The sequence below is a fragment of the Thalassophryne amazonica genome, chromosome 4 (genome assembly GCF_902500255.1).
Source record: "Thalassophryne amazonica chromosome 4, fThaAma1.1, whole genome shotgun sequence".
Taxonomy (NCBI): Eukaryota; Metazoa; Chordata; class Actinopteri; order Batrachoidiformes; family Batrachoididae; genus Thalassophryne; species Thalassophryne amazonica.
In genome coordinates this window covers 22,909,830-22,928,312 of record NC_047106.1, presented here as the reverse complement: position 1 = coordinate 22,928,312, position 18,483 = coordinate 22,909,830, and the positions used below count along the sequence as shown (strand labels likewise).

At 44.0% G+C, this 18,483-nt stretch overlaps 1 protein-coding gene across 3 annotated transcripts in view; it reads right to left on the bottom strand.

Moving 5' to 3' along the window:
* Nucleotides 1-18,483, bottom strand: part of rtn2a (reticulon 2a) — a 76,414-nt gene that overhangs the window by 43,734 nt on the left and 14,197 nt on the right. The window contains exon 1 of one of the 3 annotated variants that reach the window (XM_034169242.1): nucleotides 672-755. The exons of the other annotated variants lie outside the window; for them this stretch is intronic. Within the exon in view, the coding sequence (XP_034025133.1) occupies nucleotides 672-684 (13 nt within the window). The 5' untranslated portion in view covers nucleotides 685-755. Of the gene's footprint in view, nucleotides 1-671; nucleotides 756-18,483 lie in introns of those variants that run through there. 3 annotated transcript variants of the gene reach the window in all.

Here is an 18,483-nt window from a genome sequence, read left to right as displayed (position 1 = left end):
AACTGAATGAGCCACAGAGGAGTGATGCACAGATCAATGAATCTATTAATTAATGAAGTGTTCAACCAGTTGGTAAGCAAAAACCGCCTCGTGTCAGTCACACCGATTTAATTATCTTGTGTTAATATCAACATTGATCCAGGAAGGTTCAGGAAATTTGCTGCAGTTTGAAAAAAATCTTCCAAAAAAGAGGCATCACACTTATAGATAAGCAAATAAATACAGAACAGCACTGAACTATGGAATGCCACAAAACAACAATCCATGATACTTACTTGAGTGGATGGTGATAAATTAAAAGCAGGGCGTGTGCTCAGTGGCACCTGAACAGATCACTGGCTATAACTAAAGCTAAACACACCTCCAGCTGTCTCCAACCATAAAACAGTGAGGAGTAACAAATCCTCACATTTCATGTTCACTCAGCTGACAGCCAGCTGCTGTTAAATGAAGGACCACAGAGAATAACAGTCTGTCATTAAAAAACTGAACACATTCACACTTCAATATGTAGCATTCGCTTAGTTCCTCTCTTTCTGGCTGCTCAGTGAAATCAGACACTGAGCTGAAGGTTGGCTCTCAGCAGTTAGTGAACAGCAGCGTGTCATCTGCATAGAGGGACATCACTGTGTTGAATTATCATGTTTTCTCTTTTAAGCTCAAATTCTCACCTTTACTGGCCATTTTGTTTGCAGCTCCAGCGTTTCCCCTCACACCCTCTCGTGCACTCCCTGCCCCACTGTGCCGTGCTTGGCCCCTGATACTGCTTTTGGACTGCTACCCCCCCCACACACACTGCCAAAAGCTCGCTCAGCAGTCCAAAGGCCTGAGAGCCCAAAATAATCTCTTCCACAGTTATGCCCACCCACTTTCAAGACCCTTAGCATTCACATAAATGACCAACAATCACACAACATTCTCATACATAGCTGGATCTTACGCCTCAAAGCGAACACCCTCTGTGAGGTGGAATGAATTAATGTTTCTTTGAAGATGTATAAAGTTATACAGCACCGTGTTCATGTTTGTACTTCAGCCAACCCCTGAAACAAGAGAACCAGGACTCATATTCCGTCAGAAAGCCAAACCTCTCTGTGCCACCACGACTGACAATAATAATAGATGAAATGACTGCATTTCTATTGAGTGATAGAATGCGACTGCTGGGTTTTGTCCTGTCATTCCAGCAAGGCTCTTGCAAGAATGGTAATTCCAGTAGTCATGGTGACAGAACGGTACGGTGCATCCAGAAAGTATTCACAGCGCTTCACTTTTTCACATTTTGTTATGTTACAGCCTTATTCCAAAATGGGGTAAGCTCATTTTTTCAGTCAAAATTCTACTCACAAATAAAAAGATAAGAAATCACATGTACATAAGTATTCACGCCCTCTTTGTTGATGCACCTTTGGCAGCAATTACAGCCTCCAGTCTTCTTGAATATGATGCCACAAGCTTGATGCACCTATCTTTGGGCAGTTTTGCCCATTCCTGTTTGCAGCAAGCTCCATCAGGTTGGATGGGGAGCATTGGTGCACGGCCATTTTCAGATCTCTCCAGAGATGTTCAATCAGATTCAGGTCTGGGCTCTGGGCCACTCAAGGATTTCAAAGAGTTGTCCTGAAGCCACTCCTTTGATATCTTGGTTGAATGCATAGGATCACTGTACTGCTGAAAGGTGAACCTTCACCCCAGTCTGAGGTCAAGCGTGCACTGGAGCACTTTTTCATCCAGGATGTCTCTGTGTATTGCTGCATTCATCTTTCCCTCAATCCTGACTAGTCTCCCAGTTCCTGCTGCTGAAAAACATCCCCACAGCATGATGCTGCCACCACCATGATTCACTGTAGGGATGGTGCCTGGTTTCCTTTAAACATGATGCCTGGCATTCACACCAAAGAGTTCAATCTTTGTCTCATCAAACCTGGGAATTTTGTTTCTGATTGTCTGGGAGTCCTTTTACTAAGGAGTGGCTTCCGTCTGGGTACTCTACCATACATGCCTGATTGGTGGATTGCTGCAGAGATGGTTGTCCTTCTGGAAGGTTCTCCTCTCTTTACCTGGTTCTTGGTCACCTCCCTGACTAAGGCCCTTCTCCCCAATCACTCAGTTTAGATGGGTGGCCAGCTCTAGGAAGAGTCCTGGTGGATTCAAACTTCTTCCATTTACAGATGATGGAGGCCACTGTGCTTATGGGGACCTTAAAAGCAGCAGAAATGTTTCTGTACCCTTCCCCATATTTGTGCCTTGAGACAATCCTGTCTCAGAGGTCTACAGACAATTCCTTTGACTTCATGTTTGGTTTGTGCTCTGACATGCACTGTCAACTGTGGGACCTTATACAGTTGTAACACCTCCTTCCACAAACAGAAGGAAAGTTTTTCTTTAGGAAAAACAGCTTCAATTTAGACACCAGGTTCAGCTACTGGAGCAGAATGGGTGAATAGTAAGACCACACAACAAATGTAAGCAAGATACCTGTTTGTATTGGAACATTCACACATTCAACTTTTTACACAGTACAATAAGGTTGAATACAAGACCAAAAGACATAATGGGCCCAACTGAAAAGTAAACTAAAATTCACCCGAGGGGATTTTATCTCACTTGTGGCTGTGTAAGTCCACACTATGAAGTTGTAGGTTCCAGTTCTTAAGTCTCCTCCTTCTTTCAATGGCTGAGGAAAGTCAAGGAGGCTCAGATTTGTCCTACCACTCAGCAGGATCAAAGTTCAGCCAGACCAAAAGAAATCAAACTCTCTCTCTCTCTGAATCAGTTGGAATCTGTGGATCTGGGTTGGCTCGCCACCTTTGGATTGGTTCAGCTCGTGGAATCATACATAAAAAAAAAACAAAAAACCTGACCTGTATAACACAGTCAGAGCAATATTCAGGAACCTCAGATACATTATCATTTTCCACCATTTAGTTTAACAGTGTCAAACACTCATAAATCAACAAAAATAAAAATAAAAAAATAGCAAAACTCTGCTTCTTACCAAAGGTTCATGAAACAGGGCTCTCCCGAGGCCTCAAAATTGGCGTCCATGCGACATCGACACACTACAGAAGAAGCATTTCTTTTAGTGCCTAGCACAACACCTCACTGCTGTGCTGGTGCACAAAAATACACCAACACACCACATGTTTTTTCTTACACAATTATATCTAAACAAACAGCACTGCTCATTGTAGCCATTACTGCATCATCATGAATTCACATCACAGTTTCTCGTCTCAGAATAAGCTCAACTCACCAGGGAGAATTCCAAAAGACAAAAAAAAATAGACAGAGCAACGCTCGTCTCACTGGTAATTGTCAGTGTTTTTTTTTCTTCTGACAAAGCAGTCTTTTTTTTCTGCTCTCGCTCTGTTCAAGTGAGTCTTCCTCCCAATCACGTTTCCCTCCGAATCACATTTCCCTCCTTTTCCTCCTCTCCCGCACATACCGAGGGGCGGAGTTAACCCTCCCTCTGTTCCTGAGATTTTCAAAATAAAACTCATCTACCTCCAACCCCTTTTCAAAATAAGAGGATGTATTTAACTCTTTTCTTTTAATTCAGCATCTCCTCATCAGTCACCATTTATATTAACTGGGTTACACCCTCCCCCTGTGAAGGGTGGCACGTCCCTGTGCACCCTCTCTGTGGCTGTTGTATTCTTGGCATAACCAAATCTGTGACAGCTTGATCAGCAATCAGTGAATCAGCATCACTCAATGAGTTCAAAAATACAGTGCTGAGACCCTGGAAGAATGACTGAACCACTTCTATTAGGGGGTGTCCAATTTCTGTATAATGAAGTCTTTTAGGTCTTGTCCTTTGTCTGTTTGAACACCTGACTGGACCCTGCACCTCTCTTGATGACTCTAAATGTGGCATGTTAAGTTGGGCATTTACCTTGGGGAACATAAGCCGTATTCTCAGGAGTGAACATCCCAGTTTCCCCATCAGAAAAAATATGGGGCTGAGGAGGCACATCACATGGTATGAAAGAGTCATTTCTACCAGTGCAATCTTCTGCCAACATTTTGGGTTCTGAGGTCTCAAGCTCAGGCGAGTCTGTCAAAGAAGCCTCACCAACCACGTCTGGTTGTACTGACACCTCAGACTCTGTACTACCTGGTCCAAGGGGAGAGTCAACAAGTTCAGGAGCCTCATGCTCAAATACATCACCCGCTGTCTGATCAGTCCCAGGCAAGGAACTTAACACGGTTGATTCCACAGTTACAAATTTTATGGGATAAGGTTCATCATCATCCGATCGGTCACATTCATCATTTTCGTCTCCACTGCCTGGATGTTGACAGGTCCTTGGCCTCCTCACCACTGCTGGAATTGGTTCCTCTGAAGCACTCACTGTCAGAAACCCACAGGGTAATAAGAGATCTCTATGCAATGTGCGCATAGGCCCCTTTTTTCCCTCCTGACTCTCAGGGGTGTCAGACAAAGAAGGCAGGAGACAAATGCAGGACTCACTTAGTAGCTCTAGTGCAAGGAAGCATTTACTGAGAGGCATAGCTGGGTACGGTACACAGGAAGGCAGTCCAAGAAAAGCAAACAAGTCCAAAACGTCAGGCAAAGGCGTGGCCAAAAAATACAGGCAGGCAGTCCAAACACAAGGTGGAAGCAGGACTTAGAGCGAGGTACAGAGCTTGAAACAATGGCACAGGGCACAACGATCAGGCAAAAACCCGGTGCAACCAGTGGTGTTTAAATACCCCCAGCAGAAGGTGCAGAAAGACCCAGAACAAGGCGTGACCCAATCACAAAGAACCGCTCCCCACCAAGCTCAGAGAAGGTAGCCAAGAGACATACAGACCAGAAAAACCTAAGCAAACCACCCCCAGCAGAAAAGCAACAAAATCCAAAACCAAAACCCCACATTTGCAATAGAGGGCAAACACAATACATGACAGAACCCCCCCCCCCCCCGCCCCAATGGCCAGCCCCTGACGGCCCGGGGGACCCAGGATGCCGAGCGTGAAAGTCCGTGATCAGTCCAGGATTCAAAACAAAACGAGAGGGGATCCATGAGCGTTCCTCAGGCCCGTAGCCCTCCCAGTCCACCAAGTACTGCACCCCCCTCCCACGCCGCCGAGACCCCACGAGGCGCCTCACAGTAAAAACTGGCCCCCCGGCCACAAACCGGGCGGCTGGCGGGGGAACGGCTGGAGGGCACAGAACACTGGACCGAGCAGGCTTGACCTGGCTGACGTGGAAGGTGGGATGAATTCTCATAGACCGGGGCAGACACAGATGTACCGAAACCGGGCGGCTGGTGGGGGAACGGCTGGACGGCACAGAACACTGGACCGAGCAGGCTTGACCTGGCTGACGTGGAAGGTGGGATGAATTCTCATAGACCGGGGCAGACACAGATGTACCGAGACCGGATTAACCACCCTTGAGATGGGGAACGGCCCCACGAACCTGGGAGCGAGTTTCCTCGGCAGACCTCGGAGGGACAGATGCCGGGTGGAGAGCCAAACTTGTTGTCCCGGGGAGTATCTTGGTTTCTGGGTCCTCCTCCTGTCGGCCGCCTCTTTGTAGGTCGCCAAAGATCGTAGCAGTGTTCGTCGGGCCCACTCCCAGGTTAGGCGACAACGGCGGATCAAGGAGAGGGCCGAGGGCACCCGGGAGGTCAAGTCTGTAGAAGACAACAAAGAAGGGTGAAACCCATGTGATACGTGGATAGGAGAGTAGCCGGTAGAAGCAGAAGGCAAACAGTTGTGTGTGAGCTCTATCCATACTAATTGAGATGACCAGGAAGCTGGGTGCTGTGAGGCGAGAATACGAAGTCCCTTTTCCAACTCCTGATTGACCCTCTCAGCCTGCCCATTAGCCTGAGGGTGATACCCGGAGGTGGGGCTGGAGGTGACTCCCAGGAGATGACAAAACTCCCCCCAAAAGTGTGAGACAAACTGGGGCCCTCGATTGGACACTATGTCCTGTGGGAAACCGTGTAATTTGAACACGTGGTTTAACAAGGCCTCTGCGGTTTCTTTGGCTGTGGGAAGCTTCGGTAGCGGTATGAAATGGGCCATCTTGGATAGACGATCTACCACTGTAAGAATTACAGTATGTCCCTTGGAAGGAGGCAATCCGGTAACAAAGTCCACTGAGATGTGTGACCATGGTCGGGTGGGGACAGGTTACGGATGGAGCTTGCCAGTTGGTGATCGGTTGGACGGCTTGTGCATAGCGCAAGTAGTACATGCCCCAACATATGCCGTGACGTCGGAGAGCAAACGAGGCCACCAAAATCTTTCCCGGATGAGTGTGGCTGTCTTTCCTATTCCTGGATGGCAAGCGAAACAGCTGCTATGTGCCCAACAAATCACCTCCCCCCTGAGGCCCTCTGGTACGTACAGCCTCCCCGGAGGGCAGTCCTGAGGTACAGGAATACTGCGCGTTGCGGACCGGACTTTGGTCTCAATGTCCCAGGTAAGAACTGAAAGGAAGCAGGATGCGGGCAAGACGGACCCCGGTTCAGCCGTTTCATCCGACAGTTCTTCCCGACGAGAGAGAGCATCGGGTTTACTGTTCTTTGTTCCAGGCCGGTATGATAAAACGAAGTTAAAACGACTAAAGAAAATGGACCATCTAGCCTGTCTGGCATTGAGTCATTTCGCTGAGCGCAGATAGTTAAGATTCTTATGATCGGTCCACACTAAAAACAGCACTTGTGCCCCTTCCAACCAGTGGCGCCACTCTTCCAAGGCCACTTTAACCGCCAACAGTTCGCGGTCACCGATATGATAATTACGCTCAGCCGGAGTCAGTTTACAGGACAAAAACGCACAGGGATGTAATTTCTGATCAATGGGATGGACCTGAGACAAGACAGCACCGATCCCTATGTCGGAGGCGTCTACTTCGACCACAAACTGTAGGGCGGGGTCAGGGAGGAGCAACACAGGGGCCGTAGTAAAGCGTTTCTTTAGGACCTGAAATGCTTCCTCACACTCCGGAGTCCAGCAAAAGGGCCGGAGTACTGAGGTGACATTATGCAGAGGGGCAGCTACCGCACTGTTTGCGAATCCAAGAAACCTTTGGACCTCCTTGCGATCCTTAGGTCCTTAGAAAAGCAACAAAATCCAAAACCAAAACCCCACATTTACAATAGAGGGCAAACACAATACATGACACTGACACACTGTTTACCAGTGATGCCGGTAACGCGCGTTACTCTCATCTGACCACTTTTTTTTAGTAACGAGTAATCTAACGCGTTAATCTTTCCAAATCAGTAATCAGATTAAAGTTACTTCTCCAAGTCACTGTGCGTTACTATTATTTTTGCATTGTGGGTCGATAGCAGCATTAAACGTGGTCCGTGGGCAGGAAGACTGAACTGCCCACTTTAAGTGAGCTGCGAGCTTTTCATCCACGGTTTTTTGCAGCAGCTCCCGGGCAGCAGCTACGACTTGTCCTCACCTCTTAAAGCAGTGACAACAGCACAAATGCCCTGAGCTTTACAAAGACATTTTTATGCTTTTTTTTTTTTCTCTCTGAGCCGCTCCGTATCTGCTGCTAAAAACAGCTGGTCCTCCGCCACGCGTCAGGCACGTCAACGACTAACACTATTTTCCACTCAAATACACCTAAACTCTCTTTCTGAGGACCACATAATGTGAAAACACAATAAACCTTTCTTACCTGTAAATCTGGTCATGTTTCCTGCGTAAGTAAATGTTATCCATTCTTTGTGCCCAAACGCCAAGGCAGGGGTGAATCCAGATGGAATGGGAGCGTGGGGCAGGGATGTGCCCCCCCACAACACCCCTAGATTAAAGGTCCAGTTTTGAAGTCATTTTTTTTACTACAACTACTACTACTACTACTTAAAATAATAATTTCGACAAGTAAAATGTTTAGAGAGAATTTAAATGTTAGAAAAAAATTAATAGTTACATTTATAAACAATGTAGGTTAGAAATTTTAAGTTTTACTGTTAAAGTGCTGTCAACAGTTAAATATGAGGTCAAGAAAGAGGTCTTTATTTTACTTTTTATAAAACAAGTATTTATTTTCATTGAAGTCAAGAAAGGGTGACTATAAAGTGAGTTTTGGCAAAACAAGTATTGTCATGTTGAGATGGCAGGGGTTGTTGTCGGCAGCTGGGGAAAGTAACTAAAAAAGTAACTAGTAATCTAACTTAGTTACTTTTCCACCCGAGTAATCAGTAAAGTAACTAAGTTACTTTTTCAAGGAGTAATCAGTAATCAGTAATTGGATTACTTTTTCAAAGTAACTGTGGCAACACTGCTGTTTACACAGGGAGATCACCTACATGTGAGACAACTACCTGAACCTCTGCCTCCCATCTGTCTGCCAGTTTATGCTTGCCCCACAATCGCACATTTCGAACCAGCACTCGATCCCCTGGCTCTAAGCTAGAGTCTATGACCTTCTTATCAAACCTGAGTTTATTACATTTGAGCATTTTTACTGCAAAGTGCATAACTCTCTTTCAGACGGTTCTTCAGTTTTTGGACATACTGTGAATGGGACAAGGATTGATGATCATTAACAAGGAGCTCAAATGCTAGATCCACAGGGAACCTTGGCTTTCTCCCGAATATGAGCTTGTAGGCAGCAAAACCTGTGACCTCATGTTTTGTGCAATTGTACGAGTGTACCAATGGTTTAACATAATCTCTCCAATTAGACTTGTCTTTACTGTTCAAAGTGCCTAACATTTGCAACAGTGTCCTGTTAAAGCGCTCAGCGGGGTTCCCTTTTGGATGATAGGGAGTTGTTTCTGGTCTTTTGTACTCCTGCCATGGTGCACAGCTCTTTTATAGTGCGTGACTCAAAATCTGGTCCCTGATCACTATGAAGTTTCTCGGGAAACCCGTAATGCACTATAAAATGGTCCCACAAGCATTTAGCTACAGTATGTGCTTTCTGGTTTGGTGTTGGTATTGCCAGAGCGTACTTTGTGAAGTGATCAGTTATTACCAGTATGTCTTTGGTATTACTCTGATCAGGTTCAACGCTTAGAAAGTCCATGCAGATGAGCTCCAACGGTCTACTGATTTTTGTATTGACCACTGGGGCAGCTCTCGCTGCTGGAGTTTTCCGGCGCACACAACGCTCACACGTTCTTATCTTTTCCTCAACTGTTGATGACATTTTAGGCCAATAAAACCTATCCCTCGCAAGATCAAGAGTCCGTTCGACACCGAGATGACCAATGTCATCATGCAAGCTTTTGAGCACTAACCCTCTCAGCTCTCTTGGTAGCACCAGTTGGTAGGTGGTATTACTGGTACTTTGTCTCTTCCTATACAAAACTCCATCAATAAGTTCCAACTTCTTCCATTCCCTCAACAAAAGTACAAACTCGGGGAGTTCTCTTTTCGCTGAGGGTGGGGGTGTTTCACCTGATTGCATATGAGCAATCATTTCTCTGATGCTGGGATCTGCATGTTGTTTCTCTGACAATTCAGTTAGAGAGAGGAAGGGGATCACGGGTAACCCAGGGTCCTGCTCACCTTGGAAACCTGGGGGCAGAGAGTCAGAAGAGAGCGTTATGGATTAATTAATACAATACAATGATCAGAGGGTTCTGATGTCTCAGGCCCAAGATAGACATCATGTCGCTCACAAATGGCCTTTACCTCCTCCGGCCAAACCACAGAGGTCTCAGTCTCAGACAAGTGGTTAACAGCGAACTTACTGATCTTCTCTTGCTCCTTCTGTGAAGCATAGTCATCACTTAGCTCGCCATGTGGCCTTCTTGAAAGGGCATCTGCATCCAAATTCTGTTTTTCTGCCCTATACTGCAGCTTGAATGAATAGGTGGAGAGGGCTGACAGCCACCTATAACTAGTGGCGTCAAGTTTGGCAGTGGTCAGAAAATAGGTTAGGGGGTTGCTGTCAGTGACAACAGTAAAGCTACCCCCATACAGATAATCACAAAACGTCTCAGTGACAGCCCATTTAAGTGCCAAAAACTCCAATTTATGGGCTGGATATCTAGCCTCACTTTTGGATAGCCCCCTGCTTGCAAAAGCTAGGACCCTCAGTTCACCATCTTGCTGTTGATATAATGCTGCACCCAAGCCTGTGGTACTAGCATCAGTGTGAAGCACATATGGCAGTTTAGGGTCTGCAAAACCCAGAACAGGTGCTGAAGTGAGCTTCTCAATTATGGTGTCAAAGGCTTCCTGACAGGAGTCAGTCCAGCGCTCACCAAACATTTCTTTAGGATCATGATACTGAGCAGAATTTGGTTGGCTTTTACTTTTGCAAGTTGGGGGATACCCAGCAGTTAACCCATTCAAAGGCTTCACAATTCGGGAAAAGTCTTTGACGAATCTATGGTAGTATCTGCAAAATCCCAAGAAGGACCTCAACTCCTTGAGGTTTCTCGGCTTTGGCCAGGTTTTAAGGGCTTTGGTTTTTTCAGGGTCTGTTTCAACTCCATTTTGTGAGACAATATGGCCTAGATACCTAACTGAAGACTGGAAGAATCTGCATTTCTCTGCTGAGAGTTTGAGGCCGTATTCTTTCAAACAAGTGAGGACCCGCAGTAGTCTCTCCTCGTGCTCTTCCAGTGTTTCTGAAAAAATGATTAAATCATCAATAAATACCAGCACCTCCTTCAAGTTTAGGTCACCCATACAGCGCTCCATGAGGCGCTGAAAAGGGCCGGGTGCATTGGTGACCCCTTGTGGCATTCTGTTAAACTGATAAAATCCCAAGGGACACACAAAAGCTGTTTTCTCCTTATCAGCTTCCTCCATCTCAATTTGGTAATAGCCAGATTTTAAATCTAAAACTGAAAACCACTTTGAGCCAGCTAAGGCTGAGAAAGCTTCTTCCAAATTAGGAAGTGCGTAGGCATCTTTGATTGTCTGTGAGTTGAGTTTGCGATAGTCAATACAGAGGTGTACAGAACCATTGCATTTCCGGACTACCACAATTGGGGATGCAAAAGGGGATTGTGACTCACTAATCACACCAGCATCAAGTAGCTCTCTAAGATGCTTTTGCACAGCATCAACATCCTGTGGATGAAGTGGTCTGGCTCTTTGTTTGAAAGGGGATTGATCTTGGAGCTTGATGTGATGCTTGACATGAGTCATTTGACCAAAGTCAAGGTCATGGTGTGCAAACACCTCAGGCATGGAGTTTAACTTCTGTGTTATCCTCTCCTTCCAGTCAGCTGACAAAGGAGAGTCAGAAAAATCAAACTGCAGATTTGAGCTGGGTTTGGGCTGGTCTGTTTTAAGATCAGATGTGCTAAGCTCAGACTTATGTGGCATCACTTCTTGAACAGCATTCACTTCAGCTATCACTGTCTTTGGTGAGACTACCACATCATGTTCAGTCTCATTTCTGACAATGACCGCTACTGTCCCAAGACGTTTTACAGGTGAAGTGACCAAACAATTTGGCACAAGCAGACCACCTGGCAAGGAGGGAATTGATGGCTGCTCAACAACAGCACACTTCCCATTAAGGGAACCCCTGACACTCACTAGTCCCTCCAACGCCACAGTATGACCAGCAGGAACCACTTGTGGGTCGTTTCCTAAAAGTTTCACCGACCCTAGATTGCCGTTTTGCCCTTGTTTGTGTCTAAGCTTCAGGACTTTGAGCACTGCCTTGTAACCATGTGGCAGGTTAGCATCAGTGATACCAGGAGCCAGATTTGAATACAGCACATCAAGAGTGTTTGTGCCAATGAGGAGTTGCTCTTCAGCTCCCTCTATCATATCTGGGACAACAAGGGCCAATGTTGCAACCTCAGCTTCCGATCCCACAAAATCTTTGGGGAAGGTGATATCCAGTTACACATAACCAAGATATGGGACCTCTTGTCCATTTGCACCTTCCACCTCCAGCAAATCATCCAATGGCCAAATCTGTTGCACTCTCAGGTTGTTTTCATAAAAGGTCCAAGGGACTGTTGTAACCTGGGATCCCGTATCTAAAAGACAATTTACCTCCCGCCCTGCTACTAACATTTGGGCAGTACATTTTGTTCCTACTAACCCTTTCGGCAACCTGCGGTTTTGGTTTTGAAGGGGTCTATCCCTGACTGGTTTGGATGTGCGGGACCGGGAGTGACATGTTTAGCCGCATGTTCTCCTTGAATTGCTGGCTGTCTGAGTGGTGTCCAAAAAATGAGGTGGGCTTCATAGATAATTGGCAAAGCTTCTGGGGAAAACCTGGTCTTGTTAGGAGAGACGGCATCCATCCCACTTTGGATGGAGCAGCTCTCATTTCTAGAAATCTGGCCAATTTTCTTAAATCCTCCAAACCGTGACTATCCAGGGTTGGGACCAGGAAGCAGAGTTGTAGTCTTACACACCTCTCTGCAGCTTCTCTCCCCCTGCCATCCCCTCATTACCCCATCCCCGTAGAGACGGTGCCTGCTCCCAGACTACCAGTAACCAGCAAAAATCTATTTAAGCATAAAAATTCAAAAAGAAAAAATAATATAGCACCTTCAACTGCACCACAGACTAAAACAGTTAAATGTGGTCTATTAAACATTAGGTCTCTCTCTTCTAAGTCCCTGTTGGTAAATGATATAATAATTGATCAACATATTGATTTATTCTGCCTTACAGAAACCTGGTTACAGCAGGATGAATATGTTAGTTTAAATGAGTCAACACCCCCGAGTCACACTAACTGTCAGAATGCTCGTAGCACGGGCCGGGGCGGAGGATTAGCAGCAATCTTCCATTCCAGCTTATTAATTAATCAAAAACCCAGACAGAGCTTTAATTCATTTGAAAGCTTGACTCTTAGTCTTGTCCATCCAAATTGGAAGTCCCAAAAACCAGTTTTATTTGTTATTATCTATCGTCCACCTGGTCGTTACTGTGAGTTTCTCTGTGAATTTTCAGACCTTTTGTCTGACTTAGTGCTTAGCTCAGATAAGATAATTATAGTGGGCGATTTTAACATCCACACAGATGCTGAGAATGACAGCCTCAACACTGCATTTAATCTATTATTAGACTCTATTGGCTTTGCTCAAAAAGTAAATGAGTCCACCCACCACTTTAATCATATCTTAGATCTTGTTCTGACTTATGGTATGGAAATAGAAGACTTAACAGTATTCCCTGAAAACTCCCTTCTGTCTGATCATTTCTTAATAACATTTACATTTACTCTGATGGACTACCCAGCAGTGGGGAATAAGTTTCATTACACTAGAAGTCTTTCAGAAAGCGCTGTAACTAGGTTTAAGGATATGATTCCTTCTTTATGTTCTCTAATGCCATATACCAACACAGTGCAGAGTAGCTACCTAAACTCTGTAAGTGAGATAGAGTATCTCGTCAATAGTTTTACATCCTCATTGAAGACAACTTTGGATGCTGTAGCTCCTCTAAAAAAGAGCTTTAAATCAGAAGTGCCTGACTCTGTGGTATAACTCACAAACTCGTAGCTTAAAGCAGATAACCCGTAAGTTGGAGAGGAAATGGCGTCTCACTAATTTAGAAGATCTTCACTTAGCCTGGAAAAAGAGTCTGTTGCTCTATAAAAAAGCCCTCCGTAAAGCTAGGACATCTTTCTACTCATCACTAATTGAAGAAAATAAGAACAACCCCAGGTTTCTTTTCAGCACTGTAGCCAGGCTGACAAAGAGTCAGAGCTCTACTGAGCTGAGTATTCCATTAACTTTAACTAGTAATGACTTCATGACTTTCTTTGTTAACAAAATTTTAACTATTAGAGAAAAAATTACTCATAACCATCCCAAAGATGTATCGTTATCTTTGGCTGCTTTCAGTGATGCCGGTATTTGGTTAGACTCTTTCTCTCCGATTGTTCTGTCTGAGTTATTTTCATTAGTTACTTCATCCAAACCATCAACATGTTTATTAGACCCCATTCCTACCAGGCTGCTCAAGGAAGCCCTACCATTATTTAATGCTTCGATCTTAAATATGATCAATCTATCTTTGTTAGTTGGCTATGTACCACAGGCTTTTAAGGTGGCAGTAATTAAACCATTACTTAAAAAGCCATCACTTGACCCAGCTATCTTAGCTAATTATAGGCCAATCTCCAACCTTCCTTTTCTCTCAAAAATTCTTGAAAGGGTAGTTGTAAAACAGCTAACTGATCATCTGCAGAGGAATGGTCTATTTGAAGAGTTTCAGTCAGGTATTAGAATTCATCATAGTACAGAAACAGCATTAGTGAAGGTTACAAATGATCTTCTTATGGCCTCGGACAGTGGACTCATCTCTGTGCTTGTTCTGTTAGACCTCAGTGCTGCTTTTGATACTGTTGACCATAAAATTTTATTACAGAGATTAGAGCATGCCATAGGTATTAAAGGCACTGCGCTGCGGTGGTTTGAATCATATTTGTCTAATAGATTACAATTTGTTCATGTAAATGGGGAATCTTCTTCACAGACTAAAGTTAATTATGGAGTTCCACAAGGTTCTGTGCTAGGACCAATTTTATTCACTTTATACATGCTTCCCTTAGGCAGTATTATTAGACGGTATTGCTTGAATTTTCATTGTTACGCAGATAATACCCAGCTTTATCTATCCATGAAGCCAGAGGACACACACCAATTAGCTAAACTGCAGGATTGTCTTACAGACATAAAGACATGGATGACCTCTAATTTCCTGCTTTTAAACTCAGATAAAACTGAAGTTATTGTACTTGGCCCCACAAATCTTAGAAACATGGTGTCTAACCAGATCCTTACTCTGGATGGCATTACCCTGACCTCTAGTAATACTGTGAGAAATCTTGGAGTCATTTTTGATCAGGATATGTCATTCAAAGCGCATATTAAACAAATATGTAGGACTGCTTTTTTGCATTTACGCAATATCTCTAAAATCAGAAAGGTCTTGTCTCAGAGTGATGCTGAAAAACTAATTCATGCATTTATTTCCTCTAGGCTGGACTATTGTAATTCATTATTATCAGGTTGTCCTAAAAGTTCCCTAAAAAGCCTTTAGTTAATTCAAAATGCTGCAGCTAGAGTACTGACGGGGACTAGAAGGAGAGAGCATATCTCACCCATATTGGCCTCTCTTCATTGGCTTCCTGTTAATTCTAGAATAGAATTTAAAATTCTTCTTCTTACTTATAAGGTTTTGAATAATCAGGTCCCATCTTATCTTAGGGACCTCGTAGTACCATATCACCCCAATAGAGCGCTTCGCTCTCAGACTGCAGGCTTACTTGTAGTTCCTAGGGTTTGTAAGAGTAGAATGGGAGGCAGAGCCTTCAGCTTTCAGGCTCCTCTCCTGTGGAACCAGCTCCCAATTCAGATCAGGGAGACAGACACCCTCTCTACTTTTAAGATTAGGCTTAAAACTTTCCTTTTTGCTAAAGCTTATAGTTAGGGCTGGATCAGGTGACCCTGAACCATCCCTTAGTTATGCTGCTATAGACGTAGACTGCTGGGGGGTTCCCATGATGCACTGTTTCTTTCTCTTTTTGCTCTGTATGCACCACTCTGCATTTAATCATTAGTGATCGATCTCTGCTCCCCTCCACAGCATGTCTTTTTCCTGGTTCTCTCCCTCAGCCCCAACCAGTCCCAGCAGAAGACTGCCCCTCCCTGAGCCTGGTTCTGCTGGAGGTTTCTTCCTGTTAAAAGGGAGTTTTTCCTTCCCACTGTAGCCAAGTGCTTGCTCACAGGGGTCGTTTTGACCGTTGGGGTTTTACATAATTATTGTATGGCCTTGCCTTACAATATAAAGCGCCTTGGGGCAACTGTTTGTTGTAATTTGGCGCTATATAAAAAAATTGATTGATTGATTGATTGATGGACTGGCACCTCCCTACCTAGCTGACCTAATTAAACCTTACGTACTGGCCTGGGCTTTACGTTCTCAGGGTGCAGGACTATTTTGTGTCCCTAAGGTGAATAAGAAGTCTGCAGGTCACAGAGCTTTCTCTTATCGTGCCCCTGTTCTGTGGAATGATCTCCCTGCGTCAATAAAACAGTCAGATTCTGTGGAGATTTTCAAGTCCAGACTTAAGACTCACTTATTTTCTCTTTCATATGGCTAGCATACTGGTACAGTTTTGTTTTACGCTTTTTACTCTTTTAATTCATTTATTAGTAATTGGAGCGGGCTGTGGCCTCAACTTTACCTTTACCTAAATTCTGGGTCTTTTAGTGAAGTTTAGGGCTAGTGGCCAGCGATCATCTTAGTATTTCCATGTTGTTCTTGTTGTTTAATGCTGGCAAATTATACAGTATTTTTTGTCTTTCTGATGCCTGATTCTGTTTTTTTTTTCTCTCTGTTTAAGGTGCTGCTCCATCCAGAGATGGGAGTTGTACTCGTGTTGGCGATCCTCCTGTCCTGTGCACCAATAGCATTTCTTGTATATTCGTCCGTGAATTGTTCTGTAATTTATGTCTGTACCATGGCCCAAGCGGAGGGTCACCCCTTTGAGTCTGGTCTGCTTGAGGTTTCTTCCTCAGAGGCAGTTTTTCCTTACCACTGTTGCTCTGGGGGTTGGTAAGGTTAGACCTTACCTGTGTGAAGCGCTTTGAGGCAACTCTGTTGTGATTTGGAGCTATATAAATGAAAATAAATTGAAATTGAATTGAAATTGAAACCTACAATTTGCCAGAAGGTACATCTGAGATGCAAGCCTAGATTTGATGTTTTTGTGAAAGAAGACCCTCCTCTACACCACTTCATCATGAAGCTGTATAACTGAAGATACAAAACGCAGAATTTGCAATGTGCACAATTTCTCCAATCACAGCCACAGAAGCCTAAAACTTTTTCTGGGTTGTCTGGGTGGCTTGGTGGCTTTGCTCACTCTTCTCCTTCTTGTACAGTCACTCAGTTTTTGAGAACTGTCTACTCCATACAGATTTACCACTGTTTGTATTTCTTCAAAACTGATGTAAATAAAGTTCAAGACATATTCAGTGACTTGGAAATGTTCATGTATCCACCCCCTGACTTGTCTGATGAAAATGGCAATAAAACTGATTATTTACAGGTACTACACCAAAGGGGCTGATTACTTATGTAACCCATCATCTTGGCTTTTATATTTTTAATTAATTTATATCAAGTTGTAGAGATTTGTTTTCAGTTTGAGTCTAAGGAAGATCATTTTTAAAAATTTTATATTGAGAAGCCGGATTTACTTTTTGTATTTGAAATCAATCAATTCAATCAATTTTATTTATATAGCGCCAAATCACAACAAACAGTTGCCCCAAGGCGCTTTATATTGTAAGGCAAGGCCATACAATAATTACGTAAAAACCCCAACGGTCAAAACGACCCCCTGTGACCAAGCACTTGGCGACAGTGGGAAGGAAAAACTCCCTTTTAACAGGAAGAAACCTCCAGCAGAACCAGGCTCAGGGAGGGGCAGTCTTCTGCTGGGACTGGTTGGGGCTGAGGGGAGAGAATCAAGAAAAAGACATGCTGCGGAAGGGAGCAGAGATCAATCACTAATGATTAAATGCAGAGTGGTGCATACAGAGCAAAAGGAGAAAGAAACACTCAGTGCATCATGGGAACCCCCCCCCCAAGTCTATAGCAGCATAACTAAGGGATGGTTCAGGGTCACCTAATCTTAAAAGTAGAGAGGGTGTCTGTCTCCCTAATCTGAATTGGGAGCTGGTTCCACAGGAGAGGAGCCTGAAAGCTGAAGGCTCTGCCTCCCATTCTACTCTTACAAACCCTAGGAACTACAAGTAAGCCTGCAGTCTGAGAGCGAAGCGCTCTATTGGGGTGATATGGTACTATGAGGTCCCTAAGATAAGATGGGACCTGATTATTCAAAACCTTATAAGTAAGAAGAAGAAATTTAAATTCTATTCTAGAATTAATAGGAAGCCAATGAAGAGAGGCCAATATGGGTGAGATATGCTCTCTCCTTCTAGTCCCTGTTAGTACTCTAGCTGCAGCATTTTGAATTAACTGAAGGCTTTTCAGGGAACATTTAGGACAACCTGATAATAATGAATTACAATAGTCCAGCCTAGAGGAAATAAATGCATGAATTAGTTTTTCAGCATCACTCTGAGACAAGACCTTTCTAATTTTAGAGAGATTGTGTAAATGCAAAAAAGCAGTCCTACATATTTGTTTAATATGCTTATTGAATGACATATCCTGATCAAAAATGACTCCAAGATTTCTCACAGTATTACTAGAGGTCAGGGTAATGCCATCCAGAGTAAGGATCTGGTTAGACACCATGTTTCTAAGATTTGTGGGGCCAAGTACAATAACTTCAGTTTTATCTGAGTTTAAAAGCAGGAAATTAGAGGTCATCCATGTCTTTATGTCTGTAAGACAATCCTGCAGTTTAGCTAATTGGTGTGTGTCCTCTGGCTTCATGGATAGATAAAGCTGGGTATCATCTGCGTAACAATGAAAATTTAAGCAATGCCGTCTAATAATACTGCCTAAGGGAAGCATGTATAAAGTGAATAAAATTGGTCCTAGCACAGAACCTTGTGGAACTCCATAATTAACCTT